The 26268-nt window shown below is 47.9% G+C and overlaps 11 protein-coding genes across 11 annotated transcripts; 8 read left to right on the top strand and 3 right to left on the bottom strand.

Moving 5' to 3' along the window:
• Positions 1 to 422: 422 nt before the first annotated feature.
• Positions 423 to 3155, bottom strand: LCP9604111_5323 (DNA-dependent ATPase RAD54; the record flags this gene model as incomplete). The annotated part of the gene is made up of 6 exons (XM_039073121.1): positions 423 to 1969; positions 2018 to 2141; positions 2189 to 2272; positions 2334 to 2847; positions 2910 to 3000; positions 3053 to 3155. The coding sequence occupies 6 exons, from the start codon at positions 3153 to 3155 to the stop codon at positions 423 to 425; spliced, it is 2463 nt and encodes an 820-aa protein (XP_038928785.1).
• Positions 3156 to 3761: 606 nt separating this feature from the next.
• Positions 3762 to 4076, top strand: psoE (glutathione S-transferase psoE; the record flags this gene model as incomplete). The annotated part of the gene is made up of 2 exons (XM_039073120.1): positions 3762 to 3791; positions 3855 to 4076. The coding sequence occupies 2 exons, from the start codon at positions 3762 to 3764 to the stop codon at positions 4074 to 4076; spliced, it is 252 nt and encodes an 83-aa protein (XP_038928784.1).
• Positions 4077 to 4370: 294 nt separating this feature from the next.
• On the bottom strand, positions 4371 to 5943 carry LCP9604111_5321 (uncharacterized protein; the record flags this gene model as incomplete). Its single annotated transcript, XM_039073119.1, has 3 exons — positions 4371 to 4862; positions 4915 to 5109; positions 5188 to 5943. 3 exons carry the CDS (start codon positions 5941 to 5943, stop codon positions 4371 to 4373), a joined length of 1443 nt encoding a protein of 480 aa, XP_038928783.1.
• A 422-nt stretch (positions 5944 to 6365) lies between these two features.
• Positions 6366 to 6965, top strand: LCP9604111_5320 (2,4'-dihydroxyacetophenone dioxygenase family protein; the record flags this gene model as incomplete). Its single annotated transcript, XM_039073118.1, has 2 exons — positions 6366 to 6374; positions 6438 to 6965. The coding sequence occupies 2 exons, from the start codon at positions 6366 to 6368 to the stop codon at positions 6963 to 6965; spliced, it is 537 nt and encodes a 178-aa protein (XP_038928782.1).
• A 266-nt stretch (positions 6966 to 7231) lies between these two features.
• On the bottom strand, positions 7232 to 8710 carry LCP9604111_5319 (Zn(II)2Cys6 transcription factor; the record flags this gene model as incomplete). Its single annotated transcript, XM_039073116.1, has 4 exons — positions 7232 to 7249; positions 7323 to 8158; positions 8219 to 8529; positions 8595 to 8710. The coding sequence occupies 4 exons, from the start codon at positions 8708 to 8710 to the stop codon at positions 7232 to 7234; spliced, it is 1281 nt and encodes a 426-aa protein (XP_038928781.1).
• A 483-nt stretch (positions 8711 to 9193) lies between these two features.
• LCP9604111_5318 (uncharacterized protein) lies at positions 9194 to 10982 on the top strand (the record flags this gene model as incomplete). Its single annotated transcript, XM_039073115.1, has 5 exons — positions 9194 to 9522; positions 9573 to 9787; positions 9851 to 10300; positions 10361 to 10494; positions 10545 to 10982. The coding sequence occupies 5 exons, from the start codon at positions 9194 to 9196 to the stop codon at positions 10980 to 10982; spliced, it is 1566 nt and encodes a 521-aa protein (XP_038928780.1).
• A 287-nt stretch (positions 10983 to 11269) lies between these two features.
• LCP9604111_5317 (uncharacterized protein) lies at positions 11270 to 12921 on the top strand (the record flags this gene model as incomplete). The annotated part of the gene is made up of 4 exons (XM_039073114.1): positions 11270 to 11307; positions 12293 to 12377; positions 12449 to 12626; positions 12725 to 12921. 4 exons carry the CDS (start codon positions 11270 to 11272, stop codon positions 12919 to 12921), a joined length of 498 nt encoding a protein of 165 aa, XP_038928779.1.
• Positions 12922 to 14033: 1112 nt separating this feature from the next.
• LCP9604111_5316 (VAC14 family protein) lies at positions 14034 to 17324 on the top strand (the record flags this gene model as incomplete). Its single annotated transcript, XM_039073113.1, has 10 exons — positions 14034 to 14101; positions 14171 to 14333; positions 14385 to 14555; positions 14609 to 15299; positions 15349 to 16148; positions 16198 to 16302; positions 16355 to 16473; positions 16526 to 16605; positions 16657 to 16816; positions 16874 to 17324. 10 exons carry the CDS (start codon positions 14034 to 14036, stop codon positions 17322 to 17324), a joined length of 2808 nt encoding a protein of 935 aa, XP_038928778.1.
• A 1953-nt stretch (positions 17325 to 19277) lies between these two features.
• On the top strand, positions 19278 to 20175 carry LCP9604111_5315 (uncharacterized protein; the record flags this gene model as incomplete). Its single annotated transcript, XM_039073112.1, has 2 exons — positions 19278 to 19455; positions 19535 to 20175. The coding sequence occupies 2 exons, from the start codon at positions 19278 to 19280 to the stop codon at positions 20173 to 20175; spliced, it is 819 nt and encodes a 272-aa protein (XP_038928777.1).
• Positions 20176 to 21444: 1269 nt separating this feature from the next.
• Positions 21445 to 22967, top strand: LCP9604111_5314 (uncharacterized protein; the record flags this gene model as incomplete). Its single annotated transcript, XM_039073111.1, has 4 exons — positions 21445 to 21496; positions 21568 to 22706; positions 22768 to 22854; positions 22911 to 22967. 4 exons carry the CDS (start codon positions 21445 to 21447, stop codon positions 22965 to 22967), a joined length of 1335 nt encoding a protein of 444 aa, XP_038928776.1.
• A 1592-nt stretch (positions 22968 to 24559) lies between these two features.
• On the top strand, positions 24560 to 25968 carry LCP9604111_5313 (uncharacterized protein; the record flags this gene model as incomplete). Its single annotated transcript, XM_039073110.1, has 3 exons — positions 24560 to 24627; positions 24694 to 25750; positions 25804 to 25968. The coding sequence occupies 3 exons, from the start codon at positions 24560 to 24562 to the stop codon at positions 25966 to 25968; spliced, it is 1290 nt and encodes a 429-aa protein (XP_038928775.1).
• Between the last annotated feature and the right edge of the window lie 300 nt (positions 25969 to 26268).

Raw genomic sequence — 26268 nt, 5'->3', positions numbered from 1 at the left:
TAGAAGCTGGAAATAGCGGGGGTGTGTCCTGGACCTGTATGTGCGATCATATAACGGCGGATCGTACCCTATAGTATGATGTTACACCTGTAGTTACCAGATATATATATAGTCATCTCGGTCACACGGAAATTAGTTTGGGATGACAGAATCGTCGCTGTAGGGGAGGATGACTATATTCTATGATTCTATGTTCTCGGTGGAGTGTGATATATAGAGCACTTTGAGCTTCGTTGCTAAGTACCTAAGTCCTACTGCTCTTGAATGCAAAAATATTATCATTTTTCGGCAGGATGATACAACAAAACATCAAATCATTCTATGGTCATGATTGTTCCTTCCCAAATGAATACACTCCAAAGATACAATGTGCCCAATAATGTAGTAACTCCGAACCTGCCCAAGTATGCCAAATAAGTGTATCAGTGACTGATGTACTGGAAAATAGCCGAAACATCCTGCTCCCCACTCTCTTGACGAAGAAGCAGATCCTGGATTTGATTAAGTGGCCCCTTCTCGCCAGTATTGACAAAATGGTTCCACGAACTAGTATCACCATACAGCATGGCGGGGGCCTTGATATATTGCAAGCCGTCGGGCCGGCAGCGTTTGCATTTGAATGTGTCATGAGTGTCACTCCGAGTGTCTGGTTTGAACTGGAAGAGTTCTCGCAGGGAGTCGAGGGAGAAATGACGCTCGACATCTTCCGCAGAGTCCACGACACATGACGAGAGGGACTGTTTGTGAGACTGGCGCTGGAAGATCTTCTCTTCGATCGAGCCTGTTGCAATGAACCGGTAGACGAAACAGTCTTTCTTCTGTCCGTCTCGCCACACTCGTGCCAACGCTTGCTGGTCAGCGGCTGGGTTCCAGTCTGGATCGAATAGTACCAGCCGATTGGCGCCGATTAGATTCAATCCACACCCGCCAGCCTTACTACTTAGGAGGAATATAAATTCCGGACTCTCTGGGTCATTGAACTTGTCGACTAGTTTTGTGCGCTTCTTAATGTTCATGCTGCCGTCGAGGCGCAATGAGCCGTAACCCCGCGCCCGGCAAAGCCTCTCGAAAAGATCTAAGGTCTGAGTGTAATTGCTGATGAGGACGATTTTGTCATTGGTGTCTTGTCGAATTCGGGCTAGCATGCGATCGAGCACCATCATTTTGCCAGAGTACCAACTCTTTATTTCTCTATCGCGGCCTCGAGAATCGGGTGGTGAATAGTCCTCAGGGAACGTGTGCTCGCATCCTGGAAGGTCGTTCGCTAGATCAAGCAGATCCGGATGATTGCAAAGCTTTTTCAAAAGACCAATGGCTTTCAGCGGCTGACTGCCTTTGCCGCGAAGAAGGCTTTGAATCTCCGGGCTCTTAATGAAATGGTTGTAAAGACCGCGCTGGAATTGTGACATGTTGCAGAACACAACATGCTCATACTTGACGGGTAAGTATTTGGAGAGGAGCTCGTTCGTCCGGCGGATGATGAACTTGTTGACAATCCCAGAGAGCTCCAGTAAGCGTTCATCTCCTAGCTTCTTGTCTGCGTCTGTGCCTGCGGCATCCCGGCCTCGCAGAATCGGTAGTTCGAACCTCTTCCGGAAATCGGCCTGGGAGCCGAGAAGGTTCGGGTTCGCGAAGTGAAGAAGAGCGAAGTACTCAGACAGATCATTCTGGATAGGGGTTCCAGAAAGAATCACTCGGCGAGTAACATTAAGTTTATTCAAAGCAGTCCATGTCAAGCTTTCCTTGTTTTTTAGTCGATGACCTTCGTCACATAGAAGAAGTCCGATCGGGGTATCATTCAAAGTGTCCGCATACATACGGAGTGTCTCGTAGGACACAATAAGGACGGGCCTGACAATTCCACGCCCTGACGCAATGGCCCATTGCTTAATCTGTGTTATTAACTCAGCCTTCGTGGCCTTTCCATCGATCGCAAAAGGCGTGGTGGCGTCCTTTCCAAGCCATTTTACTGATATGGTCAGTCAAGTTAATAAGAAGTAGGGTACGCATAACTCACCCAGTTCGTTGGCCCAATTACCAACTAAACTTGACGGACATGCAATGACACATTTCTGAATGGTAGTTCTTCCGGCCTCGGGGGCCTGCTTGAGTAGCGTCCACATCAATGCGATGCATTGAAGCTGTGTTCGTTAGAAGCAAGGTATGAAACATGGTTGGTCAATCTTACCGTTTTACCAAGTCCCATGCCGTCTGCCATGATGCATCCATTGGCGTTCTTGTCAACCAGCCCAGTAACACATCGATAAAGGAACTATACGTAAGCATAGTGTCAGCTCTTCTCCCATGGCACAGCTTATCTCGGAGCGCAATACCTTCACACCCTCGACTTGATGAGGCCGAAGTACTTTGCACAGTCTCGGATCAATCACGACAGGCACCTTTGGTCTTTCCTCCACGTTCTTTTTGAGCCCCAGAATGTCTGCTAGACTCTTATGTATAATTGGCTCATCCAATGTTGGTGTATCCTCCGTCGGTGCTTCTGGGTTTTTGGGCGCAGGTTCCTCGATGTCGTCTACTGTAGGGTCGTATAGAACAATCGCAAATTCTCCACTGGGGTCATGAAGTGGCTTGACCACAAATGTCGCGCCTTGTCGCATCCCCAATGTTGGAGCCACCCGACCGGAACTGTATTCGCCGGTGGCTTTGTTAATGAACGGAACCTGAAATCGTGACCTGAACGCCACATCTTTGTCCCTCGGTTTATACGCGGGGAATCTGTTGGCCTCTCTTGTTTCCAAAGCGAGCCGGTCATCATTCGTGTATGGCTTCTCCGCTCCATCTTCCACGCTCCCGTCGGCGTTGGCATAGTTGACCTTTCGTCTCTTTCTTGATGGTTTCTCAGATGCGCGAGTAGGTGTTGCACTCCCTGGACACTTAAATGGCCTTACAAGTCGGTCGATCGAGTTCTGAGTATTAACAGATTTCGGTTGTAAGGGAGTCTTGACGCTGTCGTCGCCACCGGCCGGGCGTTGTCGATACCTTCCAGGCATGTCAGCATAGGGACTTGAAAACGATTAAGATGAGGACTTACATTTATCCCAAAATAGATAAAACAAATACACCAACTTTGGTAGCTCTACAATGATCCCAAGGTTGAGGCGAGGCAAGTGCGATGAGGTCGACGCGTCGCGCATTCGCCTGAGGCTCCCAAACACCAAACTGCCGCGTCCCAAAAATAGCTGACCGCCAAATGAGGTATTATATCGAGTCACCTACCTAAAGCCTAAAGGAGATACTCTGTATGCATTATTTTTGAGCCTAGGCCTGCGAGGTCTTCATATCATCACTTTATATTCTGGGCTTTGCCATTGTTTTATATCCTCTATAGGTAAAAAAAAATACATTCTATTCATTTTAGCTGACGTACTCTACACACGTATTTTCCTTCTTATACACCTCTACGGGCCCGTCTTCGTCTCACGTCCACGTCCACGTCCATGATACGGCGCCTAGCTCGGTGCCTGGCGTGGTGTCTGGATTGACATTGTTTGCTTTCAATGTTTGAATACGACTGGAAATACAGGAACGAGTTTCAGCCCAAATAGGCGAGAGTGGACCTATCTAGCAAAACTCTAAGCCTAAAGAAGCTCTTCCTCCGACAAATGCGGGGAATCCTCCGAATGCAATACCGTCGCAGGAGAACAAGAGAACCATAGGCTTGAAATAGAGGGACTTACCGATATTCCCTTCACAAATGGGTTTCATCTGTCTTACAATATTGGAACCAAATTGCCTGAATAATGAGTTTTGGGACATTGTACACATTTCCTGTAGGACCCAATGCCAGTGTTTACACTAGGTTACCGATTGCTAATATCCCATTTTTCTCTCAGGGCGACCAGTGCCGAACAATAGCCATCAAGGCCGTGGCTAAGGATAATGGTCTCGATCTTGACATTTGCGAGATGCCCAGGACTCCCGGTCATTTGAGTATTAGCAAGTTCGGCAAAGTTCCTGCATTTCAAGGCGCGGATGGCTTCAAGCTATTTGAATGTATGGCAATTACCCTATATAGTCTGTTCAACCCAGACCCTGCTAAAGCTGTACAAAGCTGACAGTAGTTCACTAGTAATTTCTCAAAATGAAGAGACAAAACTTCTTAGAGAGAACAAGAAGGAATACGCCGAGATCATCAAATGGATGTCTATCTTCAATACCGAGATAGTCATACTTATGACTCAAATATTGCTACCCCAGATTGGTATCATTCCCTATGATAAGGATCATTCCCTAAATAAATTGAAACACCCGAAAAAGGATACATGTAGAATATTATCTAAATGAAAACCCTTGGAAATTGGCAATGGACTTCTTCATGTTTCTCGTAGAAGAAGAACAGCTACTCTTGTTCATATCTCGACAAGCCCGACCTCAGCAACCTTCACATTGACTTTGCAATTGGGGATTTCATTAGGTTGCTCCGCCACGACGAATTGCCGAGTCGTCTCCAAAATAGAAGATCTAAGTAGCGAAACGATATTCGCGAGCTCCACTTCTGTCGTAGTGTAGGCCGGACAGACCAGAACGTGATCAACCTGGTATTCACCAGTGTGGCCCAAATTTCCGAGAATATTTAAACCCATACTGAGAGCGACCTTCACAACCTTGCCACAGAAGTTGTCCCGAGGCAAGAAAGCAGACTTTGAGTTCTTGTCAAGCACAAACTCAATAGCCCAGAATAGACCCCGGCCGCGGATATCACCAACCAGTGGAAGAGGGCCGATCTCTTCATAGAGAAGCGCTTCGAGTTTATGGCCCATTTCCGCCACTCGTTCGATCAAATTATCCCGCTTGATGATTTTCTGTACTGCGATAGCAGCAGCGCACGCCAGGGGGTGGGCCTAACAACCAATTTAGTTTCAGCCATCAACTGTGCATCCCATAGTAATATACCTGGAATGTGTGGCCATGCGCGAGCCCACCAGAGCCTGCAGACAACGCGTCGAATATCTTCTGATGGAGCAAAACACCGGAGAGCGGGACAAATCCTGCACCGAGGGCCTTACCGATGGTCTGAATATCGGGACCACGTATACCCTCCTGCTCCCAGGCGTGCATAGTGCCGGTTTTGCCCATGCCGCAAATGATCTGTAAAATAGTCAATCACCGTCTTGCGCTTAACTGAAAGCGCTTAGCACCTTAATGGAAGAAGAAACGGGGTCATACTTCATCCAGGATCAGCAAAACTTCATATTTGTCGCAAATATCCCGGATGGCTTTGAAATAACCAGGTACGGCGGGCAAACAGCCGAGAGTGGTTCCACTGACAGTCTCAGCGATGAAGCCCGCGACGCGGTCGGGGCCAACGCGGATGATTTCATCCTCAAATTGACGAGCTAAGCGTTGCGCGAAGTCCTCGTTCGATTCCATCTCCCACTTCATGCGGTAGGCGTAGCAAGGGTCCACAAAGGACACATTAGATGACATGAAATCCTTGTAAAATTCTCTTCGCGACTCATGGCCCGAGACACATAGAGCGCCGATAGTGTTACCATGGTAGCTCTGCTTCCGAGAGATAAAATGTGTGCGTTGAGGCTGGCCACGTTCGTGCCAGTATTGGATCGCTAGCTTGAGCGCTGCGTCCGTCGCCTCGCTACCCGAATTGACAAAAATTGCCTTGGATAAACCGCCGGGCTTCTCAGCGAGGAGGATATCAGCAAGCTCCTCTGTCGCGCCATTGGTGTAAGGAGAGCCGGAATAAACGTAGGCGATGTCATTTTTGAGGTGATTCGTAATGGCGTCAAAAACCTCAGGCTGGGTGTGACCTAGACAAGATACCGATGGACCACAACTAGCATCGATCACTTTCTCACCATTGTCTAAGATAAGACTGATACCATCACCGCCCACTATCTTCGCAGGCTGCTCGGAGAATGCCCGGTGTAGGATGTGGGAACGTGCAACGAACTCGTCGGTGGCCATTTCGAAGGGAATAAATAGTGAGAGATCAGAGAATTCGGTTAGCTTGAGAAAAACCCCTGGATAGCAGGATAATTTATTTGGTTTTATAACGAGGGAACTTCACATCACCTTGTAGCCCAAATTCTAACTTCATTTACCGACGCTAGAAAAAGCCGCTGTTGACGCCGAGTCGAAAGTCTAACCTCCCAGTAAGGCGGGCCAGAAAAAGACCACTCCACATCACAGGCCCACCCTGTTATTCCAAGATTGTAGATTTTAGTGCAATCGTGGAGGCAGTTGAAGTATCCATTGGTTTCGCCGCCCTTAACGCCGGAAGATTGGCGACTACGTACCGTGACGAGTCCGTATATATAAGACCTAGGGATCTCCCGAGGTCCGACATATCCGAATAGACATCAAGACCATATCATCACAAAGCCAAAATGTCCAAGGTAAACAGTCGATTACATAAAACGCCTGTGACACTAGCTAACTAACTAATGCCGGTTGTTCAGACAATGGAGAAGGGCGATCTTTCCACCGCAGCTTATCGGGGTCCCAAGCTGCCTAGTGTCCCTGACGACTTAGTAGTCACCGGCGTTCTCGACTTGGAATGTGACGAGCGGTTTTGGGTCCCCCAGGCCAAGGATGTTTGGTTTCGTCCGTTATGCTTCAATGTGTCCCACGGATACTTTGTGAACATCCTACGCGTCAGGAAGAGCGGAATCTTGTCACGCCACCGACACACAGGACCCGTCCATGCTACTGTTCTACGGGGTCGATGGCACTATCTTGAGCACCCTTGGTGGGCCGAGGAAGGTGGATATGCCTTCGAGCCCCCCGGCGACATCCACACTTTGGAAGTGCCCGATGGGGTTCAGGAGATGATTACCTTGTTCCACGTGACGGGCGCGTATATCTACGTGGATGTTGACGGCAAGGCATTGGGAATTGAGGATGTCTTCAGCAAGCTTCAGGCAGCGCGGAAGCACTACGAGGAGGTTGGTCTGGGCGCCAGCTTTGCGGATCAGTTTGTGCGGTAGATCTCGTGTCATTTTATACATACAACATGATTAAAAGCTGCTCCAAGGAGATAGACTTCATGAAATCTCTCATGATAAAGAAAGATAGATCCCATCCTGCCGTACAATATCAAGCCAGTCAATTCGCACAGAGGGTTCCATTGATTCTCCCACCATTCTCAGCCGCCATAGTTTTTCCAGGACGGACAGCGCCACTTCCACGTTGCGAAACAACCGGGATTTAATCATATCAAGCATTCGCTGTCGGATAGACTGAATATGTGATTCTAGGGTGGCTTCTCCCCCTGCAAGGAATAGAGGAAAGAGCAATGCACACTCCGGTAGACTACGCGTCGGCATCTGTGAAACACTACTCACAATTGCGGCGACCTGACCAGTAGTCATTGCTAAAAGCTCGTCTTGTCGCTCCGGACACGCCCAGCGCATGACACGATATAAATGAATCATAGCCGAGCTGCGATAGGACTCAGCCAAGAGCGCTAAAGACATATCCGCAGACAAGGGACACTTCCAGTCAATAAGGCGAGCCTCGAGCGAGGCAAATTCAGGCATCATTTCGAGGATTCGCATAGCCTGTTGGCCATCATCGGATCCATCCTGGTTAGATTCACCCGCAACTGCTGGCCCAGAGAGCAAATTCTTCAGTTTCCCCTTGAGTGTACTGGTGATTGAGAGAATCTCTAAGATCTCCGACGCAAGCCCAAAATGTGAATCAGGCAGCTGGGGCTCGTCCAGTGTTCGAAGCTGATGGGAGCTCAACAAGGGCGGCCGGTCCTGCGCAACGGACATTACAATGTCGCGATATGCGAAGTTGCGCAGCAGCCAGCGGCCCGTATACGCATCTGCGAAATGTCGTAGCATGCGTTCCGAAATTTGTTCGGAGCCTCCTAGTGACTCCGGCGTATTGAGTTTGGAGGCAATGACCCCGGCAGCGCCAACGAGATGAAGATACCAAGCATTGCCGTTATCGGCCATTATGCTCTCCAATGAGCACAAGACCAACGACATGGCAAGGGTGATCTCCACATTGACTAAATCGGAATCAAGTGCATGTCGGAGATCCCGAAGAGCCAAGCACCGATTCTGAGTAGCAACTTGCAGGAACGAATCATCACGTAATGACAAATGAGAAGAAGACCAAGCGACCAAGGAGGTCAGGAGGGGCGGGCTATACATGGCCATGGGGAGAAATGCTATCAAGACGGAGTCAGCACCACTAGGTGTGAAAGTATGGAGCAACACCAAAGACCCACCAGATAAGAAACAATTATTTTCCATGTTACTGGTGAGAAGAATGCTAAAAGTTTGAGTGTAATAGCGGAGAAAATGACGTCGACTCGACGAGCTCGCACAATCGGAGTGCGCATCGACCCAGAATAGGATAGGATCGGGATTCCGCAGGAGGCGAAACATGCTATTTTGGTCATTCTTGATCTGAGCGATTTGCTGCAATGGGGCAGCTTTATGGTTGTCGCCGAACGCTCTAGGGTCCTCCCACTGACACCTATAATTTAAGCGCACACATTCTTTGCATATAGGTTGGCCGAGGTCACATCTCTTCTTTCTGGGAGAAGTAAGTATATATACATCGACCAGAGCAAAGATGGAGAATATAGATCGATTATTTACCTTTGTCGGCAGGTCAGACATCCCGTGCGCTCACGAGTGGTTCCTCTCCTCTTGACAATCCGCCGAGGAAGAATTCGCTCAGATGCGGGGAAAGGAGTGACTTCTGTTGGGGGCATAATGATAGTCAGGGCAGGTTGAGAGGGCACAGTGGACTGGAAGAAATCATATCAAATAACCTGGCGCTAATGGCGCAGAATTGGTGGGGAAGTGCGTTCTAGGGATATTACGAGGTTATCAGACGGTCTGAGGGTGGAGAAACGTCCAAAGAAGGTGGTGGAAACAGACCAATCAGCAAGCAAGCGGTAAAGGCGTGAAAGTGTTGGCCAATCGTTTACATAGACCTCATCCATACCCGATATCGAGGCTCTTATCCGTCCATCGAGTTATCGGGAGCGGAGGGAATAGATTGTGAAGTTCAACTTCATGGGGTCAACGTTCAGGCTTTGATTGAGAAACAGCAGTGAAGATAACGATGACTAAAGGCGAAGAGTTCGCCAGGCTGTTCCTTTTTGTGCATTTACAGAAGTATATAAGTCATGGAATGTGCCATGTTGCCTTTCAGTAAACAAAAGATTCATAACAGGGTATATACCACCACTATGCATTCGCCAAAGTTCCAGGATGATATCGATCTTGAAGCTCGCGGATATCAACGTGCGATGCCGCGACAATTCTCCACATTCAGTCTTGTTGCCCTCTCTTTCAGTCTAACGTGCACTTGGTCCGGCACTGGCTCATCAATCGGTATCTCTTTACAGGAGGCCTCGGCCGCTGGCACTATATGGTCTCTTCCAGTGGCTGCTCTCATGACAGCAATTCTGTCGGCTGGCGTGGCGGAATTAGCATCGGCCTATCCAGTCGCCGGTGCTCAGTACTACTGGGCATTCTGTCTTGCATCTAAAGATTGGCGAGCTTTTGCTTCTTACATGTTCGTGCTTCCAATACCTATCAGATGGTTGATGCTAACATATTGTGCAGGAATGGCTGGTTGAGCATTTTGGGGTGGTGGCTAGCCAGCGGTGCAGCCTGCAACTTCATTGCATCCCTAATCCTGTCCATCGTGGTTCTCTGGTATCCAGACTATGAGATCCAGAACTGGCAACAATGGCTCGTCTATCTTGGCATAGTATGGCTCTCGGTCGCACTCAATACCTGGGGCTCACAGCTTCTTTCTCTTTACAATCGTTTGAACTGTTGGTCAATCCATGCTCTACTTCCTATTGAATATCAATCTAACGACCTTAACCCATCGGCAGTCCTCGTCGCATGTGTCACTCTCACCGCAACAACGATCACGCTGTTCGTTTGCAGTCGAACAAACCACGCCGCTCCTAAGTGGACACTCGGCGATGCCACAAATGGAACAGGGTGGAAAAGTGATGGGCTCGCCTTCCTACTAGCGATCAGTAACGCCGTGTACGCATTTCTTGGAACGGACTGCGGAGCACATGTCTGCGAAGAGATCCATGACCCTGCTCGAAACACGCCTAAGGTCATCCTATATCCCGTCCTTATGGGCTTGGTTACTGCGCTTCCCTTTTCTGCCGCTTGCATGAATGCCATTACCGATCTGGACGCAGTTCTGAATTCGCCATCGGGTGTTCCCCTAATCGAGATTTACTATCAAAGTACCGGGTCTAAGGGAGCTTCGTCTGTTCTGTTGGCTTTGTTCGCGTTCTGCTTTTTTGGGTGCACCGTTGGCAATGGTGAGTCTACTCCTTTTTGGAAGATTATCCTTGAATACTTGCTTATATCTTGTACTTCAGGCACCACATGCTCGAGAACGATCTGGGCTGTCTCACGTGATAACATGCTTCCATTTAGTGAGAAATGGGCAATCGTCAACCCTAACTTTCAGATCCCACTGAATGCACTCTGTCTGAGTAGCATCATTGTTTCGGTAAGTATCTCATGTGATAAAGCCTGGTCATTTCTAACCCCGGTTACCAGCTATACGGCCTGATTTTCCTCGGCTCATCAACCGCCTTTTCTGCGATGGCTGGTGCCGCCGTAATCTTCCTGCAAACTTCCTGTGCCCTGCCGCAGGCTATTCTTTTGTGGCGTGGTCGGCACATTATGCCTGAGCGGCCCTTTTCGCTCGGTCGATTTGGGTTTGCCATCAATCTTATCTCGGTGCTATGGGTGATTCTTCTTGACATCCTTTGCTTCCTCCCGACTGAGATGCCGGTGACTAAAGAGAATATGAACTACGTCTCTGTCGTGTCGGTTGGTCTGACGGCGGCTGTACTCGCACTGTATGTCTTTTCTAAAAGGGGTCAGTATCTTGGACCCCGGCTACCGAATGAACTCGGCCAGATAGTGGATGGAGAGGAACTTGGCAATATGGAACTGAAAGATTCGGGCGAGAAAATGTCTAAGAAGGAGTGAATGTGAGCTGTATGGTGCTGCGTGCATTCAGGCCAAAGATATTGTTGCATATGGTTATCACTGTTATCACCATTGATTTGAAATATCCAAATCGGCTTCTCGAAGCTACAATAAAAACCAGACGGTCTATATAAACAACTACCATTAAAAGGAGGATTATCGCAGTGGTAAGATTCCAACAAAGCCTGAAATCTCGGAAGAGACGACTGAATCCTCATTTTGAGAAACACGACCCCATAAATGGTGTTCTAGAGGTAATCCGTCCAAAATACCACTGTGTGTCAACCATGATGTCAACCTTGATGGTTGATGGAAGACATGGCAGGTTACCCATAACCCACTTCTGTTTTCCGGATGCACCCGCACTTTCCGGAAGTTCCGAGATCTTTGCCACGCCAAATATGAAATGAATTTACAAAGGCAGGAATGAGGAATTGGCTTCTAAAAAAATATGGAAGGCTTCAAATGTAAGGGCCCAGATGGGATAGCTGAATACTTAGTCAGCATGCCTGGTTGATATCTTGGAGAGTTATCGGCGCAAACACGCTATTATACAATATCTGCAAAGCTCCACACAGCAACTGTTTACACGTATCCATCCTTGAAATAAAACCAACGGACAGGATTCGGAAGTACACAAACGAATTCGGGTAACCTTCGTTGTTTGCTGGACCCGCAATCAGGCCTTATTCGCAATCTGAAGGCGAGATGTGCTTGAAGTCCACATTATATTTCTGTTATTGAAATGCTAGTCTCAATAATTCAGATAGGTTCGTTCCCCCCGTTTACGGAGTACAGCACAGACGTTGCGACCACGTGGTATTAGATTAGGAGATGCCCCTTCAATGCCTAAATCCCTTCCTAAGATAACGTCTCTCTCCACTTGTCAAATCCAGTTTAGTCCGGATTGTCGTGATAGAGCGGGTCGACCGGTCTGTGCGAACTGGACATCGAGAACGTCGCGTGGTGTCTATAAAAAGAAACATTCGACCTGGTGAGGTGCAGGTTAGATGGCACTGTCCTCGATTCTATCTACAACATACTCGTCTACCAATTTCAACCAAATCAATACGCCGTACGCAGATATCAACATCTCTACATGAAACACATGCGCATTGTCTAGCCTCTCCGGATATTGAGGCGCTAATTTAGTCGAGTCTCCCCACACCCCCCTTTTCTTTTCTGCAAGGCTCTCTTCTTCTCCTCGACACCCGTGGACTCTTGATGACTTCTGGGGAAATCGTATCCCTCTTTACTCTCATTCAATTGATTTGAAATCTCGACATTCTTTAACCCCGCTGTCCCGCTAGCCATAGACCCTGTACCTCCCTCACTCCTGCTTATCTCAAGTCTCGGCCTTGGACCGGCGCTTACCGAAACCACTATCGTTATCCAGTAAGCCCAGCCTCTTATTTATACCCAGACACGTCAACGTGGATCGTCAGGGACTGACCCGTTCTTCACAGAGACGTCAATTTTTCCTCCGGCATAACTCCGCTCGCGTTACGTTCCACCGCGTTCCACCACGTGGGATCGTCGCCTTCACACTCTCTCCAGTTTCAGAACACCCAATCTTAAGCCTATCCATTGCTACGTTTTGCATTTCAACCGTCACAATGGGTCTCTTCGATAAACTACAAGCCAGTACGTTCCGCGACTCCCGAAAAAACATCCAACCGATGCTACGTCACTGCGAAATGCAATGAAATCTTGAAATACTGGGATAACTAATACCAAAGCAGAACTCGAACTCTACCGCCTCGAACAGCGCTATGCGCGTCGCAAGCACCGCAGCAACTTCTCCACGGGTGCGCAATACGTCGACGGCGAATATGTCTACACGGGCCCAAGCTCGCCCACGAGTACCGGCTCATCCAAACAATCCACTGCTAGCTGGCGCCCATCAGGATGGAGCGGCCAGTCTCAGGCATCCCGATGAAGAACATTTCCAGTCGACATGCCTGAGCGATTCTTTGTGTTATCGGTGTTCTTTTTCTTCTACTTGTCTTTAGCATTTTCACCCTTGTTCTCTCGTTTCTGAAGACTTTTTCTTCTGTTCTATACCTTTGCGTGATGCTTCCGCGGAGTCTCGACGAATTCTTGTACAGTCACCCTGTCTGTTTGTTTGTTTTTTTTTTGTCTTTTCTGGGATTGTTTACTCCCCTTTGCGTCTCAGTCTTATGATATCTATGTGTTAGCGGGGAGCAATGTTCGAAAAGTTGGGATCTGGTTTCTCATTTTAGATCTTGATATCTCCTGCGATATGCCTGCTTGGTCATGTGCTGCTTCTCATCTTCGTCTTGTTTCATAGTCATCTACTTGGACTTTGATATACTCAACGTCTAAGATTGAAATCATTTATCTCTTGACATTTTTCTTATTCAAGTCACCAGTACAAAAATAGTCGGTGCTCACGGGTCTCTGTCCTTGGCGCCATACAACATACGACTTTAGTAATTAGATCTATTTGGCCCAAGATGATATCAGGGGTATTATATCTACATTTAAGGATGTCTTTTAGATATTTATACGAGTACAGCTCACAATTTTTGCCTTTGTATACTAAAAGGGGGCGCCAAGTAGTCAAGACCCTGTTCCGAAGCTGGGGTGGGTTCTTTGTTCTTATATTCCGTTTATCTTGCTTATGGTCATCACGCATACCGCACCTAAGATAATCATATAAAAAAGCTTTAATTCCATCGCAGCTTACGAATCCGGCACCTGCAGGTGCACGACTTATCTAGAGCTAAAGCCCAAGGCGGTAAGGCTCGAGCGCGCAGACCTTACGTCACACCACCGCTCTATCTCCACACTGCCAACGCATCTCCCTCACCTGTTCATTAGGATTTTACTTGTGACCACGATCGAAAAGCTGCCGGACGATTTGGGCTTTTGTGCTTGTGCGCCTTATCATCACACTTACCCCCCACACCCAACTTCCAAGCTCCCGACCGTCTCGCGAAACAGACGCGCTGAGATACCTTCCATTCACAATGAGCAGTGCTTAGCCTACCATACTGGGGAAAGATTGCAGCATAGGCTGCTTTGACAATGGATCAAGCAATCCAGCGGTTATTGAATGACAAGCTCTACGACAGGAGGAAACAGGGAGCCTTGGAGTATGTCAGCTCGGTTTCACCGCTCCGCACTTGAAAGAACCCACACTGACTGCTGTCTATCTACACTAGGCTCGAGAAGATTGTCCGTGACGCTGTTTTCCAAGGAGACCAGGAGAAAATCCAAAAGATCGTTGAGCAGCTCTGCCACGATTATGCATACGCCGTGCACCAACCCCATGCCCGGAATGGAGGCCTGATCGGATTGGCTGCGGCCTCGATTGCACTAGGATCGGTAAGGGGTGGCTATAACTACTTGAAGGACTCGCTGATACCTGGGATATAGGAAGGAGTTGCGCCATACTTGGGTGAAATTGTACCACCTGTGCTCGCATGCTTCTCCGATCAAGATGCACGAGTGCGGTACTATGCATGCGAGAGCATGTATAACATAGCCAAAGTAGCCAAGGGAGAGATATTGCTGTTCTTCAATGAGGTTTTCGACGCGTTGGCTAAGGTGAGAGGTGCCGATCGGTTTAATTCGGGTAACACAGCTGACATTCAATACAGCTTGCATCCGATGCAGAGCTATCAGTCAAGAACGGCGCGGAGCTTCTGGATCGCCTGGTGAAAGATATCGTAGCTGAATCTGCCGCCTCATATGTGTCGATCCTACAGCTCTCTGAGAAAGATACTCCAGAATTGGAGAATCAGGATGAGCAGGAACTTCCCATGGCATTCTCTCTTGCACGATTCATTCCTCTGCTTAAAGATCGGATTCATGTGATCCAACCGTTCACTCGCAACTTTCTAGTCTCGTGGCTTACCCTTCTAGATACAATCCCTGACCTGGAGCTCGTGAGCTATTTGCCAGAGTTCTTGGAGGGATTGATCAAGTTCCTTGGTGGGCCTAACAAAGACGTGAATATTGCAACCCAAGGTTTGCTTGATCGGTTCTTATCGGAGATCAAGAGGATTACCCGACTGAAGAAGGGGATTGAGGAAAGCCGGAAGGGTCAGAAAAGCAACAGACAGTCGCCCACCAGCGATACGATGAGCAATGCGACGGGGCAAAATTCCCAGGCCGATGGCGCCAGTGACCGCAGATTTGACCTTGCCGTCGCTGACTCGGCCTCGGATTCGACACTCGATGATGATGAACTCGCTCAGGCAGATGGAGATTGGATCCCGGGACAAGATGTACAGATCGACCACCCCAAGATTCTTAATATTCTTGTCGGCTTTGTCAATACCACCTATGGTAAGAGTGGCTTTACCCCTCTGATTCTCATATGCTTACGTTGGTTTAGAGGAGGAAATGCAATTGACGGCCCTTCGTTGGATTGATGCCTTTTTCGAGATCAGCCCTGAAGATATTCTTCCTTTCGTTCCGCGGCTGCTCACTCAAGTACTTCCGGCCATGTCCAGTGGCTCAGATCAAGTACGAAAAGCAGCAAACCAAGTCAATACGTCCCTTGTCCAATACATCTACTCCTTGTCAGATGATACAAGCGAGGAATCCCAGGCGCCATCGTCAAAACTCCCTTTCACTACAGCCAGCAAAGAAACTATAGAGCGAAGGTCGTCGACTCCCGGAGTCCGGCCTTCAGAGACAGCGAACATTGACACAAAGAAACAAACAGCCCAAGATAATTCCATTGCAACTACACCACCACGTAGTAGCAATGTTTCCACGCCGCTTCCTCCCGTCGACCTTGATTACGCCGCTGCCGTCAACTCCCTCACTCTCCAATTCCTCAATGAAAATGAAGCCACTAGAGTTGCGGCCCTTGTATGGCTCATTATGCTCCACCGTAAAGCCCCGCGGAAGGTTGTCGCTTTCAATGATGGTACCTTCCCAGCTTTGCTAAAGACACTATCCGACCCTTCAGAGGCAGTTGTAACCAAAGATCTGCAGCTCCTTTCCCAGATCTCAAGAAACAGCGAGGATAGCTATTTTACCTCTTTCATGGTCAACCTGTTGCAGCTCTACTCCACTGACAGACATCTACTGGAAGTACGTGGAAATCTGATCATCAGGCAGCTTTCTCTGAACCTGAGCCCGGAGCGTATCTATCGGACTTTGGCAGAATGCCTCGAGAAAGAAGAGGTGATGTTTATTGCACATTTTGGGGTCCTATATGCTAATGTATCATCAGGATCTTGAATTTGCTAGTATCATGGTTCAGAACTTGAACAACAACCTCATCACAGCGCCCGAACTCGCGGATTTAAGAAAGCGCTTAAGAAATCTCGATTCCAGAGTAATACACCCAGACACCCTGTCCTACGTCTTGAGATTAATGAAATATTTAGGATGGTCAAATGTTCTTTGTTGGGCTTTTCAGATCCTGGTGCCACAATGCTGTCTCTACGTTTTCTCTCTGTCTTCTTGCCCAGGCCTATGAGCAGGCATACAATCTCCTCCAAGTCTTGTCAGTATACCAGCTCCATCCACCACGATATCCGCTGACGGAACCATCACAGTGCCGAATTGGAAATGACAGTTAATATGCTAATCCAAATCGACAAACTGGTGCAACTACTCGAGTCACCTGTATTCACATGTCCGTTTCTTTCCATCAACCCAACATTAGTCGAGAGACTAACCCCAACAGATCTCCGCCTCCAACTCCTTGAACCCGAAAAATACCCCTTCCTGTACAAATGTCTCTACGGCGTCCTCATGCTCCTCCCGCAGAGCTCCGCCTTCGCCGCCCTCAAGAATCGTCTGAACAGCGTTAGCAATATTGGTTTCCTCCACGGCGGAATCCGCAGGTATGGCTGCTGTTCTTCGCATTCTACCTCAAAGTTTACTGAGACGAACTTTCCTAGCACCACACAAACGGCCCCGTCATTCGACCGTGCTACAGGCACCCGCCTGAAAACCCGCGACGAGAACTCCATCCGCTGGGTCGAACTCCTCGACAAATTCAAGTCCGTCCAGGAACGAGCCCGTCGAGCAGCCCTGGGCCCCACCCGTCACTCCTTCGACCAGTCCGGCCCTATGAGCAACCCCTCTCTTACAGCCGCTCTCTCCGTGGCTGCCGCAGACCGTCCCAGACACCGTGCCAGTCTGTCCGATACTCCGCGCAATGCTTCGGGTGCCAGTAACGTCACTATTGGAAATTCAGCGCTGGGTTCTGGTCATGGCGCCGGTGGCACCACTGTCGGACGTGTATTGGAGAGCAGTACGAAGGCTGGACCATCTGCTCACAAACACAAGTCTAGTCTTCCGAACCTGGGGCGGCTGGGTATTGGATCACGGAAGTCGTCCAAGAAATAGTTACATGTGTGAGCTGGAACTTCCAGGTTGTCTCCTGCATAGACTTTGTTTTCGTGTCTTGTACTTAGCTGGATTCGTTTTGTGATCATACCCGGGATCGTCCGTCTGTGAATAGTTATCGCGTAGGTTCGATGGTTTTCAATGACATCATATTTCCTAACCTCTTTCATTTGTCTATGACTTGACGCTTTGGTATACATCTAGTGATCTTTGAGTATGGTATTCTCAACTCTTAACTGCCATGGGCAACGCCGGCACCTGGCTCTTCGGATTCGAGAAGGCCTTTTAGACAGTCGAAGGAAAACCCGCATGAAAATGGCGAGAGACTACATAGCCTCAGAGCTGGGACTGTTGATCCCAGGAGTTCATCCGTCACTGTTACTTGCTGTGCCGCGAACAATACACGAATGGGATCACCTTCCCTCACTGCATCTGATAGACGCTTGAGGTACACAGCGTTGACTGCCTCGGCCCGGCAGTAACCATCTGCCTTTGGATCGAAAGTGTGAGATTTGCCGCTTATTGAGTATGCCGCGCGCATTGCCCCTTTCTTCAGTATGTTCTGGGGAAAGCCATAAATTGACACCTGCCACCCATGGCGCCGGCCAATGTCCCTGCCCGTAGACTTTTACAGGCTACATCGACTCCCACAAGGCCGCTGGAGCATGCCGTGTCTATTGTGAAGCTGTGAGAACCCAGAGGAGATTTGTACAGATCCGGAGCATATCGAATTGTCTCCAGTGGGTTGGAAAACCTCATTTGTTGTGGGGTACATCGAACACCAGCCCGAGCACATCGCAGGCAAGTGCTGCTGTTACTCTCTCTCCTGCAATGTAACTTCTGGCCATGGTAGCGATCGCAGGCTAGATGGGCAAGCACTAGATCGTGCACAAGCATGTTCATTTCACGTTCGGCGAATGATGTGACTCCGGCGTGATTCCGGTTCTGCCCAATACAGTACGGACTCCTACTAATGGGACGAGCCTGATCGAACAAAGGAAGAGAGGTATAACCGATTTAAAACCGAAACTTAGGAAGCTAACGCTTTTCGGTGATGGATATAGCTGCTACATTTTTATAACTTTGAAGCTTACTCGGCCATAGGTCAAATAGACCCCTCTTCAAACCCTTCGTACTTTTTACCCGCCTATTCTACATCAAGAGACAGGAAATGATATGTCATTGGACTTGGTGTGCTGGTGGGGACCTCCGTAGCATTGTGGCGTTCGTTTCCAACTTCATGGATTACTAGTGAATACATCCTGCGTGGGGTGTCGGATACACGAGGCGAAACACTCCTCTGTCGGAGATAAATCTCGCCCATCACAGTCCTGTTTTCTTGTCGGCCGAAGGCGCAGCATTTGGGGGCTATCAAGAGAATCCGCTACGGGTACATACGTGCTGCCGAGGTCATTAGCAAATTATCTTGTACAATATACAGATTTGTCCAAGCGTGCATGCCTAGTGGCCTTGGCCTGTGGATACCAGCATACTTGGCTCCAAGGCTGATATTTCGTTATGTACCAGTTAAGTCTAGAGCCTTATTAAATCGGACTGTCGGAGAGCAAACGTCTCCCGTTTAAATTACAAAGGCGTATAACGGAGTGGGGGGTAATGGACCGGAACATCCCGAGGTCCACGTCCTATCTTTACGTATTGAATTCATAACAATAGATCCTTCTAATTTGCGGTCATCAAATAGGTACGGCAACGTGAGAGCAACCGTACTTTCAACACTGTTAACATATTACCCGCAATATATGTACATTTTATGTTTCAGCAATACTATCGACCAGATCCACTACGTACAAGAAGAGTCCGACCTTGCACTTTGACATTTACATCTTTCATTCCAAGGTCCTATGCCTGTCACCACTCGATCAAACGGACGCACCGGGAGAAATAATCCCAAGAAAATGAAGAAAAAACTCCAAAGATCCATTTCCAGCCAAAATGCCCGATAACCGTCGAATTCTAGAATGGATATCGCTCAAAGATGCACCCAATGGTGTCATTTCCAATAGCGATGAAATTTTTGCCGTCCTCCAAGAGATACAAAAACTCCAAGAGTGCACCGGTGTCGCCCGAGGCCGTCCGCAGGAGCTGAGGAATATTGAGTGGTTGATTATCGGTACGCAGTATTACACTATTGGTTTGAAAGATGCTTGCTATATCGTCTTTTAAATGTCCAAAAATTAATCAAATACTAGAGTGGAGAGGCAGCAGAGACAAGGAAGAGTTTTGTACGACGGAACTTTATCTCCGATTAGAGGAAGCTCTTGCAACTCGCTCATGGAGCCGAGAAGTTTCCTGCCTGCTCCCGGATAGGGGGCACATCATAGCAGCCCACCCGATGTCTCCTCCTATGCTTTATGAGGTCCTGACAATCTACTTCCCTGTAGACTTGGATCCAGCGACTATTTCCTGTCTTGAAAAGTTTAGCGTGTTACCCCGCTGGCACATCGATGGTGAAGACCCCGTTGAGTATCCCTCGGCGGCGCTCAAGGCTCAAACTCCTGTGATGTGGAAAGAGGGCACTTGTGAGTACCAGGGACAAACTGCCAGGCGGTTTGTTTACTTCATCAAATTTGTCAACAAGGAAGGAGAACGAATCTATAAAGAAAAAGTGAGGTATGATCCAGGCGGAAGAACACCTCTGGATATCATGTCATATTTCTTTGGCCGGCTGGAAGATCTTGGGATGATCGGATATGAACCGCGGCATGTTGAATTTGTGGAGATTGTTCACTATGTACCGGAAAACTACGTGTCAGAGCCTCTACCAACTCAACCGATGGAATGCCCGCCACATAATATAGCAGACCTCGAAGGTGATTGCGATGACCTGTAGTAGGAAGGAAATGATAGAGCAGGCTTCACAGTTTTCCTTCAAATGTGCTGAAAATGACCGATGGCCTCTTGAATGACCTCATTTTAACTTGATTTAAGATTACTCGGGCACATCAAATAAGCCCAGGAAACGTCTCGTAGGAAGGTAGATATATTAAGAGCAGATCAACAAAGCTTCATATCCATCAAGCCAGCGCGCATTTTATAACACTGCATCAGGTACGCCTGAGAAGTTTGTGAACGAACTCCAGCTTCAACATCGACTTATAGCGCCTCGAATCATCTTTGCGAGTGATCACCATACCTAGGTACCAAATCATGCTTACTTCCGATCACCTTGCAATCCTGCCAATACACGGGGGAATAGCGTACGCCAATTTGTCTTTCGCATAACAGGCATATCAGTGGTTGTTTCGTTGTTCGATCGCCTAGTGACAGTTGAAGTGCTGGTGCTCTGAGCGCAGATCATTCGAGACCAGTCACATTGATCGAGATACATAGCGGTAGCAAACCATGCATAGGAATTGGCATTCTTGATGGCTTTCGTCTTGGATTCAATGGCAAGTTGATAAAATCCGATAGCAGGGCTTTACCTAACGGACTATTAGATCATCTTTTAGTTCTCGTGGTATTTATCCCTTTGATCCTGAGAAGATTCTCGGTCTATTACGGGAGTAAGTAGCGCAGGGGAAGCTCTTAGGATTATCAATATACTATCCCCCCGAGCCTTCTAGCTTAGTGACAAATTCGCTACCAGATACTATCCTATGGGACAGACCCACCCTGGCTCCCATGGTGGGATGGTAAGACGGCTATGTTGTTGCTATGGACTTGGCATTATGAAACACTTCAACACAAATAACTCAAGTCTGGGAGTAGCTGATAAAATAGTCAGAATAAGTCTAGTTCATCGATCTACAACTAAAGTTCATTCTAAATATACCCTCCTGCTAGATCTCGCTGATCTTTTTAAACAAGTATTTTTCTTGTCTTTTAACAACCGAGCACTGTATTTCATATTAATCAATAAATACAGGCGTGACTGTACTATACGGAAGAGTGGGATTCCTGAGATAATCCACGGTGGAGTTGAGTGAATGAATTTTTTTCTTTCAGTCACCTGGCTAGTGTATGAGACAGTATTAAAAACCGTAACTTTGATTTCACCCGACAGATTGTAGGCGCTCTTGTCTTTGTTCTGGGGCAGATAAATTTGGAGAGCATTTTTCCCATCCTTGGAGTTCCAACTTCCCCCCTCCCAGTGCTAAACATGACAACCGACCCGCCAGAACTTTCGGAGAAGCTGGTAAACAGCGGGCAGGGTAAGAATATATTTCAGTCGACACATGGGAGTCAGCGGGAACATATGCTGACATCTATTTTCATTGCTAAGGCGCTGCTGCGAATGCAGCCGACATGCCTGTTTCCAACCGCGCCGCAGCAAACCGGATATCGGGGGAAGGAGAGAACTCAGATGACGGTGAAGATCAACCGGCAGTAGCCGTTGATGCTAGCGCTGCCAAGAAGAAGAAGAACAAAAAGAAGAAGCCCAAAAAACAGCCAAAGACTCAGACCGATCCTCCATCGATTCCCATCTCCCAGCTGTTCCCGAACAACACCTACCCCAAGGGAGAAGAGGTCGAGTACAAGGACGACAATCGATACCGAACTACCAGCGAGGAGAAGCGATACCTGGACAATCTGAATTCCGATTTCCTTTCCGATTATCGCCAGGCAGCTGAGGCACATCGTCAGGTCCGTCAGTGGGCACAAAGAAGCATTAAGCCTGGTCAAACACTCCTAGAGATCGCCAACGGCATTGAGGATAGTGCGCGACGTTTAGTAGGGCATGATGGCCTTACCGAAGGCGACTCTTTAATAGCTGGTATGGGATTTCCTACCGGTCTGAACATTGACAATATTGTCGCCCATTATAGCCCAAACGCTGGCTGTAAGACAGTGCTTAAGGAAAGCAATGTGCTTAAGGTCGATATCGGTATCCACGTTGGCGGTCGGATTGTGGATAGTGCCTTTACAATGGCATTCGATCCTATCTATGATAATCTACTAGCAGCTGTCAAGGATGCAACTAATACTGGTGTCCGGGAAGCCGGTATCGATGTTCGAGTCGGAGAATTGGGTGGCTTAATACAAGAGGCTATGGAAAGCTACGAGTGTGAAATCAATGGCAAGACTCATCCGATAAAGGCCGTTCGTAACTTGTGCGGCCATACAATCCTTCCTTACTCAATCCATGGGACTAAGAGTGTCCCTTTTGTCAAATCCAATGATATGACAAAGATGGAAGAAGGCGATGTTTTTGCTATCGAAACATTTGGTAGTACCGGTGCCGGCCGATGCGTCGAAGGGGGTGAAGTCTCTCATTATGCTCTACGCGGTGACGCAAAAAGGAAGGATTTAACTCTGTCCTCGGCAAGAAATGTATTGGGTGCTATCAAGAAAAACTTCAGCACTATCCCTTTCTGCCGGCGCTATTTGGACAGAATTGGACAAGAGAAGTATCTCCTTGGTGTATGGAATTGCCTTCAAAACATTGGATTGGATTGGAACTATTGACTGACATAAAAGACAGTTGAATAATCTAGTGAAATCGGGAATTGTCGAAGATTACCCCCCTCTGAATGAGAAACAGGGGACCTATTCGGCCCAGTTCGAACACGCAAGTCACCCCCCTTCTTCTTTTCTGGAGAGGAACATCCCACTGACGGAACTCAGACAATTCTACTTCGGCCTAACGTTAAAGAAGTGATTTCTCGCGGAGAAGACTTCTAAACGTATTCGTCATTTTTCTTTTCTTTCTTTTTTGGTGGACTCAAGGGCCACTCTTGTACGAAAGATATATCAAAGGTTTCATAACCTGGCAATCAGAACATTCATTCTTACTTCTTGTCACCGGGTCTTTTTTCTTCTTTCTCAAACAGCACATCTTCTCGGTCGTAGCCTCCAGGGCTGAAATACTAGTACATTACGAGTCTTTATAGATTTCGGCTGTGGAGTCCTTCGGCCAGATCCGAGTTTCGGCAAAGTTTCTATTTCGGTGTTAGACTCTAATTTACGATGTCAGCTCTGGGTCTTTTCGGACGTGGACCGGGGCGATGTGTCGGACCCGATGCCCATCGTACTTACCAACTGTTCATATCGAATTGGCTTCAGAGACATATGAAAAGCCGCTGGTTACTGGAGAGACGGTGATCCAGGATTAAGTACCAATATCTTGCTCAATGAGCGAGGATTGACTTCTCATTCATCGTTCACTTCGGAGGCGATTCAAATCCTTTCCACTGCCGTTGGAGAACTTGGTTATGACAGGACTACCTCAAGGGCTACATGGAGGCCGCGTTCCAAGTACCATTGGAATGAAGCCGAGGTGGCGGCACGTCTTCAAATTAGAAGATTTTCTATGGCTTAAAAATTACCGCATACAAGGTCAATCCGTTGTCCCTGCATCTATCATTTGCGTCTCGGCACTTGCGGTTGCGATGGATATGCGTAATGAAAAGAAAGTAAACAGCATCGAGCTCGCAGACGTTACTCTAGAGCAATCGGTAATACTGGAAGGACCCGCCTTAGAGTTTGATATCTCATTGTCCGTTGCCGACCTTGTCAATCCAAATGTTGAAGGCATCGACGGCGTTGAAACAGAATTCAATATTGAAGTCAGCGGAGCTGCGAATCACAACATACCCACTATCGCCAAAATATTGTTACGCGTGAACTTTGCAGGCCAGATTCACTCGACCGATTGATCTTACCTTCGTTCAAAAATACCAGGCCGGGCAGGCTGAGGCCTGTTAATATTGACCAATTTTATGATTCACTCGCAGAGTCATATCTGAGCTATAATGGACTTTTTAGAGCTTTGATTTCTGCTGAGCAGCACCTGGACATTTCCTGCGCTGCCATCGCGACCACAGCCGCCGAGGGACTATGTTCTTCAACTCTACCTCATCCAATCATTCTGGAGGCAGGAATCCAGTCGCTCTTGCTGGCTTTTGCCGCCCCGCGAGATTGTTCCCTGCGAACACCTTTCACCACTACGAAGATCAGCTGGTTGGTATTGTTTCCGAATTCATACGATGGCCTTGCCGCTCCAGTCCCACTAACTGTCAACGCACGCCTACCGGAAGACACGCCATGGCGTGGAACAAAAGTACCGGCGATCAGAGGGGATATCGATATTTGCAATTCGGAGACTGGAGAGATACAGATACGTCTGTTTCTTGCATATAATTCTCTTCAAAAAGGATGAAGGCGATAGCGGGCCGTTTCCGGGCCGTTTTTGGTGGGAGTCAATAACTAACAATCGACCCCTAACTAGATTTTCTGTAAGAAGTTTTCCGAACAAGACCCTGTCACTCCCTACTATGGATCTCATATCGGATCTTCTTTACTTTGTGCTTCGCCCGAACCAGCTCCGCACGATAATCCAATGGTAAGTCTATAGCCATCTCTAACATCTTTACAAACACTGCATTCGAAGGGTACTGACCGTTAATAGGAAACTGCGGCGCCATCCTATCCATGAGAGAAATAAACAGCAGGAGTCTTCAACCAAAATCTGTTTCGACTTCCTGGATCAAACCGGTCGCAGCTACAGTCCCGTTGTCAAGGAACTGCATCCCGAGCTACGTTTGCCCGTTTGTGTGTTCTACTTGATACTACGTGGTCTGGATACCATCGAAGACGATACTTCAATCCCCCTCGAGACAAAAGTGCCGCTCCTTCGAAACTTCAAAGATGTCCTGGACCAGGATGGCTGGACCTTCACCGGCAACCGCCCCGAAGAAAAGGATCGCGAGCTATTAGTGCAGTTCGATAACGTGGTTGCTGAATTCCGACAAATGAAACCTGTCTATCAAGCGATCATCAAGGATACCACTGATAAAATGGGGAATGGCATGGCCGATTTCGTGGAAAAGGCGGCTGTTGGAGATATAGCCGTCAATACGATTGAAGAGTACGACCTCTATTGTTGGTATGTAGCTGGCTTGGTCGGCGAGGGCCTAACCCGCCTATTTGTCGAAGCTGATCTGGCGGATGCAAATGTGATCAATCAGTCTCACCTGCAAAAGTCCATGGGCCTCTTACTGCAAAAGAACAATATCATTCGCGATATCCGTGAAGATAATGATGACGGTCGACAATTTTGGCCGAAAGAGATTTGGTCCAAACACGTCGAGAATTTCGAAGACCTGTTCAAACCCGACAATCACGAGCTGGCCCTTAACTGCAGCTCTGAGATGGTGTTGGATGCTCTGAGACATACGACTGATTGTTTGTCGTATCTTGCTGGCTTGCGCGAGCAGAGCGTGTTCAGATTTTGTGCTATTCCCCAATCTATGGCGATGGCTACACTGGAGTTATGTTTCCGCAACCCGGCTCTCTTCGAACGAAATATCAAAATCACCAAGAGGGAGGCGATTGGACTTGTCGTCGAATCTGGTGCAGGTCTTCAGGGGGTGTGCAAGGTCTTTTGTCATTTTGTCCACCGAATTCAACAGAAGAATGACCCCAAGGATCTCAATTACTTGGAGATCAAGACTGCATGCGAACAGGTTAGTAATACCTATTCGACAGAGGTCTGTAGCCATATGCTAACTGTGTATAGATTGAGAGATTTGCTGAATCCCTAAAGCCGCAGAGCATCAGACTTGCGAATAGCAAGATCAATGAGAGTTGGTTCACTGCTAGGCGAGTCCTTGCTATCCCAGTCACCTCAATCCTGGTACTAGGACTTGCTTGGCTCGTGCAAGCCAACTTGAACGCGTCTTGATCTCTTGAACGACCTACCTGGTTAGACACTCTGTACCACTGTAAATTAGTCTAGGAGTAATTCTATTCATAATAAACCCTTTTCATAGTCTATCAAGTTAGTTATCACGTAACATTTACTTGCCATTCATCCAATCTAAGGAAATGAAATCCTTCAGCATTTGCCTCTACTGCACCAGCTCTAGGCTTCTAGCTAAACCCAGGATTTGTGGTGATCACCTACTTGTTTGATGAAGCAGGTACAGACCTCGATCTCCTCCGTACCTGATTGATAAACTTTGTGGGCCGCGAGGCGGGGACT

Source organism: Penicillium roqueforti, assembly GCF_015533775.1.
Source record: "Penicillium roqueforti strain LCP96 04111 chromosome Unknown scaffold_12, whole genome shotgun sequence".
Taxonomy (NCBI): domain Eukaryota; kingdom Fungi; phylum Ascomycota; class Eurotiomycetes; order Eurotiales; family Aspergillaceae; genus Penicillium; species Penicillium roqueforti.
The sequence above is the reverse complement of the archived record's forward strand: the minus strand, read 5'-3'. Positions and strand labels throughout refer to the sequence as shown.